The sequence below is a fragment of the Micropterus dolomieu genome, linkage group LG02 (genome assembly GCF_021292245.1).
Source record: "Micropterus dolomieu isolate WLL.071019.BEF.003 ecotype Adirondacks linkage group LG02, ASM2129224v1, whole genome shotgun sequence".
In the NCBI taxonomy this organism is placed as follows: Eukaryota; Metazoa; Chordata; class Actinopteri; order Centrarchiformes; family Centrarchidae; genus Micropterus; species Micropterus dolomieu.
Genome location: NC_060151.1, coordinates 21,502,042 through 21,516,271, shown reverse-complemented (window position 1 = coordinate 21,516,271; position 14,230 = coordinate 21,502,042). Strand labels below are relative to the sequence as shown.

Here is a 14,230-nt window from a genome sequence, read left to right as displayed (position 1 = left end):
TGTCAAATGAGTAAATGTAAATGTAAATGTAGTAGCCTTCATCATTAAAAAAATTCTGTGACACATTAAAAGTAAAATAACTTCTAAGTGTTGTAATAGGCCTATAGGCTATACGCCTATTTATAATGTGCAAACTAAAATGGCAAACATGGCGTGCTAAAATTTAAACCTATAGGCTACGTGCAAAACATCTACTACAGTCCAGGATTACTGCTTTGAAATATAGTCTTTGCAATTAATTAATATTAAAGGATTTGGTTATCAGTTGATTAACATGAAGACGAAGGTCATTTGGGGATACATTTGCTGCCAATAAATTGGCTTATCTAAAGGACAACTGGAGCCTTCAAAGGGCGGATCCGCTCAGAGGGGAAGAAGATATTTTTAAGAAAGTGCAGTAGCTTAGCTGATACAGACCGCAGCATGACCAACATTTTCTTGTGTGGTTGAAGTTGAAGTCACTTCACTCTACATTTTATTTAATTGCACTAGGTTTATCGATTACGCTAAACAACCTATCCTTTTAGTGCTCTCGTTGCAGATATGCAAAACGAGTTTAAATCTAACCAACAAGACCTTTCATAACACGCCTAGGCTATTTCTTCTTTCATCCAAGGTGCTTATTGAAATTACTCAAACCCTTGGACACAGTAGGCTATAGGCTATTCAAAGTGGTTCGTCTGTTACCTTGTGATTAGATTTCCTCGCTGCTCGCAATGGATCCCCTTCACTTGGAAACACCCAAAAAATGTTTTTCCTTTAGTTGAGCTTAGCAGCTATACTTCCCCTATCGAAATACACAAGCACAAAAAAAACCTTACACGCATTTAACTGTATTTAGTGGGATTTTCTCATCAGTCAACATGTGCTTTGATAATGAAAATCTGAGTTCTTTTTATATCTACCACATGACGTTAATAGCCTACTCCTGGCAGTTACCCAGTCAACCCCAACGCAGGGATTTAGCTATTGGTACCATAGCCTACCTGAATTCAAAACATTGGGTTGGGACCTAATATAGGCGATATAACCGCAAAATTCATTAGCTGATATGATACAAAGATAGTCTTATAGTTTTTAATATTTTATCTGATGCTGTTAAATGAAAAGAAATGACAAGAAAATGTATCTGGCGTTCAACAGTTGATTGATTGAGAGCCAACAAAATGCGGCGTAGGCCTATGGTTGCTCTGAGCCGGATGCACTGCGAGCGTGGATCCGGAAAAGTCCAGAGTGGGCAATAGGCCTATTTTCTCCTATTTTTCCATTTTCCTCATATCCACAGGAAAATATTTTAGAAATGGGTCTATATGCATTTATGTTAAACAGCGGACTATATTCCTAACTGGATTCATTGTGTCTTTTTGACTGCATCACAATTTGCTGTCACCTGCAAACTCAGGAGTGCCCTTAACCCTCATGCCCAAGCTACCTGGCAGAGGTTTCTGTCTGCTGTGGTTGAGGCTATGAGCAGTCAGTACTGAAGAGCTGAACAAATCCAGCTGTAGAAAAAAATAAAACTGTTATATGTGTGTTTTTTGTGTTTGTCTCTGTGGCACGACTAATAGTGCAAGGTAGGCTATACATAGCCTAGTCTCTTTACTATTCCTAAGCAATTGAGTAATTGCTTAACATGTATGTAATAACATCAATATGTGGTATAAATATTTGGTGGTCCTTCAATATTGGGTTAGAGACCCCCTGTGGTCTTTAAAGAAACTACAAGTTTTTTTCCCGATGTGGGAAAATCAATATCAGTACAGTAAATTATATATACGGTACTAAAATGTGTTTATTATTAGGCCTAGGCTATTTGTATAATTTATAAAGGAATCTCTAGATGTTCAAGTGATCTGTATGCAGTAGGATATTTACATTGTTTATTAAACTATATTTTAGAACCCCTCATCAATAGTAAGTTGTATATAAATGCGTTACTTTGATTTGTCCAGCCAAAGCATCCATTAGATTTAACAAACGTTTTCGCATGTAAAGTTTACTCATAACAGTAGGCCTAGCCTAGGCCTATAGGACATGCTGAAAGTGCAGATGCAGTAAAAGGTAGGAGGCTAAAGATGCTTTAAAAAAAGATTTTTCTTTATTGTCTTGGAAAAGGAATACACGGATCACAACTATAGCCTATTACAAAAACAACCACACAGTTTTTACCCACAGGCCGTCATGTCAAGTCAAAAACCCTGTGACTCATCTACCTCACTTTGTACTTTTTACTATTCTTGTTGTAATTCAGTTGATTATATATAGCTCATATATCCGCCACCCTGTACGCAGGATAAGCGGTTGACGATGTCTGTATGTATATATATATATATATATATATATATATATAGAGAGAGAGAGAGAGAGAGAGAGAGAGAGAGAGAGAGAGAGAGAGAGAGAGAGAGATGAATATCATAACTTGTACATTGAATAGCATAGCCTACTTATGGCTATACAACTCATATGAGCTGGAGCGTCCCATCATTGTATTAGTTTGCTCCGTCTTTAAATATTGCAATATTGCAAGCAGAGTACGGACCTCCATTATATGACTAGAATGATCAACAGTAATGTGAGGCACAACATTGCTCGAAAAAAAAAAAACATGACATGACCAGCTCGGGTCCTGATCCTGCAGCTGTCAGAGTGGCTCCCCTCCCTTTCATTGCCTGCGCTAATATTACCCACCAGAGGGCAGCTGCGGCCAATGAATGATCATCATAATCTTTTTGTTGGCCCCGCATGTGTACATATACGTGGAATGTGACTCCAGTCTTACTATTGTTTTGGATGTGTAATGCCGCGTTCGGGACCGGTCGGAACTGGGATATTTCCCAGTTGAAACTTCTGACCTCAAAGCGTTCCAAGTGCATGGTGGTGCACACAAAGTGTAGGACTACACACATTTACACCCTCAGCAGTGTTTTAGGTGTTAATTAATAAGCAGTTTAACTGCAACAACTGACACAAATAGCCTAAAGCCTACTTTAATAGTTCTGTGTACCGCTACATCAGTTGGTAACCCTTAAGTCAGTCAATGTTGTAGGTTATACTTCCTAATGTTTTGGCATTTTTAACAATAACATTTATGCAGAGAACATGACTTTATGAGATTATTTACTGTAGCCAGCTACCTAATAGGCCTAACACATTTCTACATCAATGTACATGCAGAACAGGTATTACCGTATGGAGGCCTATTATTTTTATTTAAATACATGCAAATATACGTTTTGTTGCTTTTTAGTTCATGGTTTACCATTTACAATGTGTGCATCCATGGGCGCTGACCTTGTTTTGTGACGTGATTCAGCTGCTACTCGTGAAGTCGGGGTACATATTTTTTCTCCGAGTTCACAAGTAGGAAATCCGACTTCAGGTGGCGTTCCAGGGTAGTTTTTCTAGTTGGAGGTCGGAAATTTCCCAGTTCCGAGTTGCCTGGAACGCAGCATAAATACATGTTACGACACCTGCTCTCAGGCTGCTACAAAGAAGGAGGATGCAACTCAAGTTTAACGATAATTAACAAAGTTATTACAGCGCCACAAAACAAAGGTATAGCGTGGCAGAGCGGTGCGGAAGACGCAAGCACCGACACTGGTGTCTGGGTGGGCAGGCCTAAATAGGTTGGGCTCTCTGGCCAGGTGCTCCCAATCTAAAGTTTAAAGTTTATTTATAAAGCGCTTTTCTCAGATAAAATCACAAAGTGCTGTACAAAAGAGTAAGTAAAAACAAACAGTATAAAATGTATATAAATATATCAAATTAAAATGACACTAGTGAAAACCCATCAACCAAAAGCCTTCTTAAATAGACATGTTTTCAGATCCTTTTTAAAAGAGACAACAGTGTCTGCCAGACGCATGGACAGGGGCAGAGCGTTCCACAGTCTGGGAGCAACAGACTGAAATGACATGTCCCCTCGGGTCTTATAACGAGTCTTAGGGACTGCAAGTAGGTTCTGGCCATGTGCGGTCAGGGGAATACGACTTCAAAAGGTCCAGGATGTAATGTGTGGCCTGACCGTTTAAGTCTCTGAAAATCAGCACTAAAATCTTAAAATCAATCCTGAATTTTACAGGGAGCCAATGGAGGTCCAATAAGACTGGTGTAATATGAGACCTTCGAGGGGCACCTGTTAAAAGTCTAGCAGCAGAATTTTGGACAATTTGCAATTTGTTCAAAGCAGACTTATTCAGACAGGTAAAAACAGGTTTGCAGTAGTCTTTTGATATGAAAGCGTGAATTATCATTTCCAGATCCTTCTTTGACAACATTTTGCGAATTTTAGAGATGTTCCTAAGGTGACAAAAGCAATTTCGAACGAGCTGTTTTGAGTGTGTCTACAGGGACATGGTCAAACACAACCCCCAGGTTTCTGAGGCTGGATTTGACAGAAGGGCCCAGAGAGCCAAGGTGCTGTTTGATCAGCGAGATCTTATGGTTAAAAAATCAGCGTTTCAGTCTTGTTTGAATTTATCTGCAAATAGTTTGTGGCTAGCCAGTCTTTGATGGAGGAAACACACTCTAGAAACAGAGGCAAACGATGAAACTCAGCATCATTACAAGAACAATACAACTGAACATCGTCAGCGTAGAAATGGTATGATACATCCTTGAAACAGCCGATAATCTGACCAAGTGGCAAAATACAGTAAAAACAAAATAGGGCCCAAAACTGAACCTTGTGCCATTCCGCAGGACAAATTGGTCACATCAGACTGTACATTATTTACAGCAACATTAAAGGTTCTGTCATGAATATAGGACGAGAACCACTGAAGGACGGATCCTGATAGTCCCATCTCATTATGAAGCCGACTGATCAATATATCGTGATCCACAGTGTCAAAAGCCGAAGTCAAATCAAGAAGTACAAGTACAGTGTAGCGGCCAGAGTCTGCTACCATCATCACATCGCAAGAGACTTTGATAAGAGCTGTTTCAGTAGAGTAAGAAATTATTTATGTACAGCAACACACAAAATTCAGGTGTTGCTGAATTGTGGTGAATATTTAAGAACATTTTGATATTTTATGACCATGTAACTGATTATTTATTTCCATCTTAAATGTGCAATTGTACTACTGCCTGCCTTGTCCAGGACACTCTTGGAAAAAGAGTTTTTTCTGATTTAATAAAGGTATAATAAAACAATTTAAAATCTAAAATTGTAACAGAATATAATGCAGAGCAGCTCTCAGGAATTCTGGGTTGCTTTCAGATATGTTTCTCCTGTACATCAACTTTTAATATTATCACTGCTGAATCATCACACACTCAGACATGACTGATGACTGACTTAAATGTGCATGTGGCATCTTTTTACGTAATCAATAATAAATGAAATCATTTTGATTCAGTTATAACCTATTTTAAAGGTCACTTTAAAATATCTGTTTTGCTGCCCAGCCAACCTTTGTTGCTTGTGCCTTTTATTATGGAGGTGTAGCCAATCAAACCGCTTGCTTTGCAGTAACACAGGCTACCAATAAATGTGATTATTCCTGAAGCATTTAAATAATCTTCACAACGCAAAGAATTATTGTGGCAGTGACAGGAGAGCAGCTCATTGTTGAAGCAGGTAAACCTACATACAGAGGAAGCTGTGTGTCATGCGTAAAACCCAACAGGACTGTTTTATCCACCATATTCTCTCTCTCTCTCTCTCTCTCTCTTTTGAGTGAAAGATCAGTTTCACCGGCTACATTCAGTTTTTGGACTCACCGTCGGACATTGCTATAAAACAAATAGTAACCGATGTGTATTAAAGAAAAGAAACAGGCTAATGTCCAAAGCGATGCTCTGTTCAACAACAGGACATTTTTAATATATCTTCAATCAGTGCAGTGATCGTCTGACGTAGATCTTACAGTGTAGTCTTCATTTGCTCTACAGAGATTAAAGACGTTTTTAATGCGCCATTAATGGAAAGTGAAAGTGTTTCACTTGCCGGCTTGTTAAAGAGCGACACAGGCTGCTTTCCAACACGGTCACCAGTGCCATGGTGTGCGCTCACTAGATTTCAGTTGTATTAGTAGAACAATATAGCCTTAAACTGAAAAGATATTTGCCTGATTTTCTAAATGTTTGCATCTGCCCAGCTCTGTGACTGTGACGAGCACCCGACCAGCGCTTTACTGCGTAACTGCGCACACAGCCTGGATGACAGCTCATTTCAGTTAATGAAGCAAAATGCTGACTACAGACAGGTGAAGTTATAAAAGGTATGAATGGAAAATGTAGCGAAATTAAGAGTAGTCCTACATTAGATGTACCTCTGCTGCAGACATCATCACTGCTGCCTTCAGCTAGAAGTAACAGCAGCACAAAAGAAGAAGCTGCACCAGCCTGGAGCAACGTTTTTTTTCTCCGTTAACATTTCTATAGGCTACATTTTGTCCGCGACTGATGTGGACTGTGAGTGATTGACTGGTCACTTAGGAAACCTCCTCCTATATGAGCCAGCTCCGAAATTGCCTGAGCAAGGAAGGCAATGCGAAATAAAACTTTACATTAGGAAAGAGGGGGGGACAAAACATAGATTTTGAAATGAAATATGTATAATCCACACAAATTAATTCTGATAAAGTGCAGCTCACAGCCGCTTCAGGTGGAGCAGAGAGGACAGACACAGAGCTACAGCTGGATCATCTTATTCTCCGCTAATTTGCAGGAGAATAAATAATAACAATGATCTCTCGCTCGCTCGCTCCCGCGCACGTAACGTTAGTTAAGCGAATAAAGTTCAATTTTCGGCCTTTTGTTATTTGATTTTCAAAAATCCTTCTGAGATCGGGGCTCAGAGAGGTCATCAATATGCAAATTAAAGTCCCCAAGGATTAAAACGCGACCTAGTTTGATGATAGACGTTAACAACTCAGAGAAATCATCAAGAAATGTACGTGCAGGACTAGGGGGTCGGTAAACTAAAACACAGTAAAAGGGGTGTAGTTTCCCAACCTTACACATCTGCAGCTCAAAGGAGTCGGACGAAGCGGTGTCCATCAAACTGCAGCAGAAAGAATCCCGAAAGACCAACGCAAAGCCGCCTCCACGACGCGAAAGCGGGGGAGGTCCAAACACGGAGCAGTCCGGGGGGCATAGTTCTTTGAGATGAAGGTGTTCGTTCTCACGCTGCCACATCTCCGTAATGAAAATCTCCTTAATTGCCTGCAGACAGAAACATAGACACCACACAGCACACAGGTCCAACACCAATAGCTCTTGGGGCCGTCACAGTACACACAACAAGCATAAACAAACAGGACAACAAGCTCAACAAAAACAGACACAAACCGCCTAGTACAGGGCGCTGTTTCAGAAAGCAGGTTCAACAAACTCTGAGTGTAAACCTGAACTAAAGGTTGACGAACTCTGAGCTGTCAAACTCCGAGTTTTCCGTCTCAGAAAGGCCGATCAGAAGAAGTTCAGTCAACTCTGTTGAGCCTGCCAGAAGCGCGTGCTTGGGGATGGATAAAAGCCATCATCAATGGAGCTCCGATACTACGATTCACCATGGCAACGGGTAAATAAAGGTAGAGCCTCCATTTGAACGGGTGGAGCTATATGAATGGGTGCCAGCGCGATTGGCTCAAAAACGCAGGATCGATACGTCAACAATATTACATTTTATTCAGCGTTGCTCATTCATCATTTACCAGACTGGAATTTCATTAATGAATGATAAAGTGCTTGAATTCTCCTTCAGCCTGTTATTCATTTTAAATAGCTACAGGCCTGTTTATTCAGCTGTAACTTGGGACTAAATGCTGGTGGCAATAACTGAAGGTGAAAATATTAATCGAACAGATTAGACATAGTTTAGGCTCCTCATGGACCTGTGATTGTAAAGTGACAGTCCGACTCAGTAGGCCTATTAATGATTTTTTTTGCAATGTAAAATGTGTCCAGGTTCAAACTGACTGTGAAGTTTTAGACGTCTATGTTCCATTAATATAGGCTAATCTTGCTCATTTTGTATTTTATGAAATGATGTCAAAACAAATTCAGACTATCAGCAGATAATGAAAAACTCACTTTTAAACTACATTTATTTGTTTCAGCTGTACCCCAGTCATCCTCACTCAGAAATATTCACATGTCCAACTCTCTGTCCATACCTTGATGACAGATTGACAGATTAAAAGCGTCATGTTCAAGATCATGTTTGGGTAAAAAAAAAAACAACTAATAGGCTATTTAACCGTGGTTTCGATGTTTCTAACGCGTTCCAATATGTGGTTTGATATCGACAGTAGGCCTAATTGAGGAAATGACACGGTGTGTGAGACAGCCGCTTCAAGCTCCGCAGAATGGGAGGAGTCAGAGAGCAACGCTCAGCGTTTGTTGAAGTAGCCTAAACCTCCTCCCGAGCAGGTTAGGTTCACAGCGTAAGTTGCCGGGGTTACAGACCTAGAGTTTATCTGATCTCGTTCTCTGAACCCGAAAACCCAGAGTTTCCCTCATCTCGGGGTCAACTTACTCAGAGTTTTCACTAAACCCGCTTTCTGAAATAGGGCCCAGATATACACATACACACAAACATAAACAAAAACAACATTTGCAGACAGCAAGACAATAGTGTAATGGAGCAAAGTGTAAAGGATGCTAGAATAAATTAATTGGAATAAAATATTTAGCCTATATGTAGCCTACATGAGGTAGGTGGATATAGCCTCAACTGAATTACAATGAATAATAGAGGTGACAGATGTTAGAGTCATAGGTTTTTATACAGGTATTTTTCCTGACTTGACATGATGGCCTGTGGGTAAAAAACTGTGTGTGTGGTTGTTTTTGTAATAGGCTATATGTAGGCCCAGTTTTGATCCATGTATTATTTTTCCAAGACAATAAAGGAAAATCTTTTTTTAAAGCATCTTTAGCCTCCTGTCTTTTATTCTTCCCGCTTGCATATATTGGCTAGGCTTACTGTTTGTTGTGAGTAAACTTCACTTGCAAAAACATTTGTTAATTCTAATGGATGCTTTGGCTGGACAAATCAAAGTAAAGCATTTATATACAACTGACTATTGATGAGAGGTTCTAAAATATAGCTTAATAGACAATGTAAATATCCTACTGCATAGAGAGCACTTGAGCATCTAGAGATTCCTTTATGAATTATATGAATAGCCTAGGTCTACATATTAATACACATTATTTTAGTACCATATACATAATTCACAACTGATATTAAATGTTTACCCACCTCGGAAAAAACCTTATTCCTTTAATGTCTGTGAAGATTCTCAGTCATCCAGGTCATAGTTATCCAACGAAGTTCTGAACTGAAGAAGTCCTTTGGATGAGGGACGAAACATCTTCCAGTTTCTTCAACCAAGTCCAGTTGCCCTTGACTTTAACCTTCGTTGGATACTTATTCCTTTAAAGACCACAAGGGGTCTCCACACCAATATTGAAGGACCACTCAAAGTATTTGTACCACATATTGGCATTGTTACATACATGTTAAGCAATTACTCAATTGCTTAGGAATATTAAAGAGTGATTATGTATACCTTGCATAATTAGACTTGCCACAGAGACAAACACCACTTTATAAGAGGTTGTTTTTTTTCTACGGCTGGATTTGTTCAGCTCTGCAGCACTGACTGCTCATACCCTCAACCACAGCAGACAGAAACCCCTACCAGGTAGCTTGGGCCTGAGGGTTAAGGGCCCTGAGTTTGCAGGTGACGGCAATTGTGATGCATTCGGCCAACAGCCCATAGAAGAGGGTGATGGAAGTGTCAGACTGACTATCTCAGAGTGCAACACCCTCCTCCGGAGATATAAACATTCTTGATTCATCTTTTACACACCCATTCCTACCACACCCCTCAGACCACCATACATTTATGTACAGGGGATTATGAGGTGGTCAAAACACAAATTAGAAGCCTAAACAAAAGTCATGACAAACCTAAAAACAAAGTCACACATTTGGTATTATCGGTGAAATAACACATCACCTATGTGAAGTCCACAACAGTAATAACCACCAATACTTTAAAATGTAGCCCAACTTACATCATGTAATTCATATCAGCTGATGTGATGTCAGTTTAGCCTACCATAAGGTATATATTAGTATTGTAATAATTTGTTGTCAGCCAGTGCTGATTTCAGAGAGTGAAAAGTGTGTTGTAAGTAAGAGACATTTGTAAGAGAAGAATTTATTGTAAAATCGGTTGTAATTATTGGAGTCATTATACTGTGGGCCTGTATCCTTAAGCGCCATCTGCTTGTGATTTGACATGAAGTTGCATTGGAAGTTGATGGCTGATTCTGGGGCACTACAAATGTTCCCTTTTTCTGATAGTGAAACACATCCTATAACATGTCTAATATTCATGTCCATATCTATATCTATTTCCATTCCCATTTCAAACAGCACCATTTAGAACATGGATGTCGAAACAGGACAAATGGTTAACTGTGCTGAACCACTACCCTCAAACTAGTTTGTGTTTCAGCCTCAGAAACAATCTAAGGGGTGCAGATATCCTTATCATTGCTGCAGATCCACAGTACTTGTCCTGCCCACCGCCCATACAATCGCACACTTCAGGGAGGGAAGCAGGTTTGCTTTAAAAGCTGCATCTGGTGGCTGTGAGCACAGGATCTACAGACCCATACAGGACAATCTAGAGCCAGCAAAATGGTTGAATGGACAGACTTTGAGCGCGCCACCATCCAGGACATCTTCTCCAAGATGAACTATGAGGTGGTGGGCCCTGCAGCTCTTAGCAGGTGAGACGTATTTATTTAAGGATTATTATTCATGCTCAAATGTCCATTTTCCTTGCACACAGATTTCATATCTTCATCTAAGCCTGTAACATAAATTTATGTTTTGACATGTTTCCTCAGGTGTCTGATCGTCTACCCCTGGACTCAGAGGTATTTCGGCAGCTTTGGAAACCTCTACAACGCCGCTGCTATCACTGGAAATCCAAAGGTTGCAGCTCACGGGAAAGTTGTCCTCCACGGTCTGGACCGGGCGTTGAAGAACATGGACAACATCAAGGCAACCTATGCCGAGCTGAGTGTGCTGCACTCAGAGAAACTGCACGTGGACCCTGACAATTTCAAGGTAATGCTACAAGGATTAAATTAGACTGGACTAGTTTTTCATATTCAGCTATTAATAAAAAGCACCCCACCTTTCATGTTGTTGATATTTTCTGATGCTTGTTGTGTTGCAGCTGCTGTCTGACTGCCTGACCGTTGTGGTTGCTGCTCAGTTGGGCAAAGAGTTCACAAGTGAAGTCCAGGCAGCTTTTCAGAAGTTCCTGGCTGTGGTGGTGTCCTCCCTGGGAAGGCAGTACCACTAGAGAGCTGCAACAGAAGACCATCTCATGTGGATCATTTGTTGAAAAGCTCTTTGGTTTTTGTCTGAAAATCAAATAAAACACCTTCATCAAATTCAACAATCTCTTTATTTGTGCTGATGTCCACAATTAATTATATTGTGACAATAATAATTATATAATTTTAATTCTGCATAGTCTATTATGTTAGAGCTTATGAATATCCAAATTCATTCAAAAATGACAAATACACAAACAAACATTTTTAGACACAGATCTGCAGTTCAGAGAGAAAGAAAGGGTCAAAGGAAATACAACATGTGTGAGAGAAACTGCAGTCTGTTCTGTTTATTAGGTCACAACATCAATTATGCAGGATATCCAACTCATTATTTAAAACAAGTAATCATAATTATCACAACAGCAATACTACAACTACTACTACTAACAACAACAACAACAACAACAACAACAACAACAATAATAATAATAATAATCTGTTGTGATTGATAATAAATACCATTGTTTTATTTAAAAAACTAAAAATTATGTTTTTGGAAAATTATTTGGTAATAAGAATCACTATTTATGTGTATAATAAACATGTATATGTATGCATTAAAAGCTCGTTTTTTGTCTCAAATGCAAATAAAACAATTAGTAACCATTTGTTTGTCTATAATAAATAAACGGAAATAGATGCATTCATAAAAAATAATGTATTTGTGATTTAAAAAATTGATAAGACTACCTTTTGACACATGAAATATAGAGAGGAACAATAGCGCTGATGAAATGTGGTAATAATGGATAACTTATGTTAAAAAAAGATATGATCTGTTTCATGAGAAATTTATCAAACAATTGAGTATTTCATATTTATTTGTACAATTTGTATGAGGATACACCCTATGTAACTCTTTTTTTTTAAATTAAAACAAAACTGGAAAATATGTTACAACTGATTCCAAATTCCCTGTAATTTAAACATTACACTAACTTGTGGAGTTTGTACTTGTAGGCAAGTTTTTTTAAAGATTCAGTGTGTAAGATTTAGTGGCATCTAGTGGCAAGAGTTGTGAATTGCAACCATCGGTCCAGTCTACCACTGCCCCCTAACCTTTCTAAGAGTGTAGGACAGCTTCTGTGGCTGACACAGCACAAGAGGTATCTCTTTTGAGACTGCAGAGGATATCCAGTCAAGAAAAGACGTGTCTTTAGGTATATTTATTAAGAAATTATATTTACCTTATTATTCAGTAAAACCACATTTTCCAACAACATGGAAAATGTAAATGTAAATGCTCCGTATTTGTATAGCGCCTTTCTAGTCTTTTCGACCACTCAAAGCGCTTTTACACTGCATCTGCATTCACCATTCACACACATTCATTCACTGAGCCTAAGTGCTCAAATGCCAAGAATGTAAAACACTGTCACTTTTTCTGCACGACAGTCCATTATAAACCACACATTAGATAAAGTTTATATAAACATTGACAAAAGAAACACGTTAATTCTCTCTGAAATTATGAACTATCCAAAACTGCCGCCAACAATAATATCTGGCCGGCTGCCAGATTACAGTGCTTTGATAGCATCATGACAGCAACAGTTGCTCACATAATCACTTCCTCTTTAGTGGCATTGCCTACAAGATGAAAGCACGAGACGCTTGTGTACTGTAATGCAGTATTTGGAGTTGAACTGAGCTTTTACTTTGAAAAATTCTGAATGACATTAAAAGAGTCTGTAGCCTGCTTGACACACCTCTAAAAGAGCCAGAGAATGTGATTCCCCTAATTGTCCTCTGCCTGGAGATACCGGGAAATTGCAAAAGCGTCCAAGGGTTGATGGATGCGGATCAAACACCGAAACAAAAACAGTGGAGCACATGCCGTGATCTGAGAAACATTCGCTGCAGAATCCATTTGTTGAAGACAGAAAAAAAAGTTGTCTGAAGGTGTGCTGTAACGCCCAACTCTTAGAATGAAGTCTTGCACCTTACCAACTAAGCTAACCAAACAAGATGTTGTAGTAAGTCAATTCTCATCCACCATCTAATGGTTGGAAATATCGCTCCCTTGCAAAACATATTGCAGACCCCTGCAGTATATTATTACTACTTCTTCTTCTTTTTCTTAACATACGTATTCAATGCAGTGATGAGTGTCAACACTGCCTGAATTCTACCAGAAGTAGAACAAGAAGAACGTAGTGACGAAACATGCTCTGTAGTGCTGTTTTCAGCTACTGTAGAAACATGACAATGCAACGTGGCGATGTCCATGGAAGGGGGTGCCCGTGGTTATGGAGATATAAATGACACCTTCTAAGGTAATAAAAACATAACTGTTTATTATGTAAGGTCTTTATACACCACTGAAAACATAGTTATGGATCTTATATAGCATTTCTGTCCATAGATCATTAGAAATATTACACACTGAACCTTTAAAAAAACAATGATAATCCATGGTGAAAATAAATCTCAATTCATTTTTTATCATTGTCTAATCGATGAATCGACTAATTGTTGCAGCTCTAATGTTGATTTGACTTGCTTGTTTTTAAGTCTGTTTCATGCTGTAATTGTTGACATTTGATCTCCTCTCACACAGGACACACACCATCACAAAGAAACCAGAAATAAACAATTGTTTGTTTGGCTTTTTGCATCCATGCATTTATTGATCATTATGCAAAGAAAGCTCATGCTGCAGTCTCCGTCATCTTCTCCTGCTGTTTATCGGTATTTCTCAGACAGGGCCAGAGCCAAGGCAGCCAGGAACTTATCCATAGCCACATGGACCTCAGGGGTGAAGTCGCTGGGGAACATGATGGCCAGGACCACGAGGATGTTGTGGGACAGAATCTGTGAACAGAGGACAATCACACAGATGTTACATAAC

General features: G+C 39.2%; 1 protein-coding gene across 2 annotated transcripts in view; it reads left to right on the top strand.

Moving 5' to 3' along the window:
- Positions 1-10,652: 10,652 nt before the first annotated feature.
- The window catches only part of hbbe1.1 (hemoglobin beta embryonic-1.1), a 3,970-nt gene continuing 392 nt past the window's right edge, over positions 10,653-14,230 (top strand). Inside the window, exons 1-3 of one of the 2 annotated variants that reach the window (XM_046038370.1) lie at positions 10,653-10,758; positions 10,879-11,101; positions 11,214-11,395. In XM_046038370.1, the coding sequence (XP_045894326.1) occupies positions 10,667-10,758; positions 10,879-11,101; positions 11,214-11,342 (444 nt within the window). In that variant the 5' untranslated portion in view covers positions 10,653-10,666 and the 3' untranslated portion in view covers positions 11,343-11,395. Of the gene's footprint in view, positions 10,759-10,878; positions 11,102-11,213; positions 11,396-14,230 lie in introns of those variants that run through there. The other variant, XM_046038378.1, reaches the window with a different exon arrangement.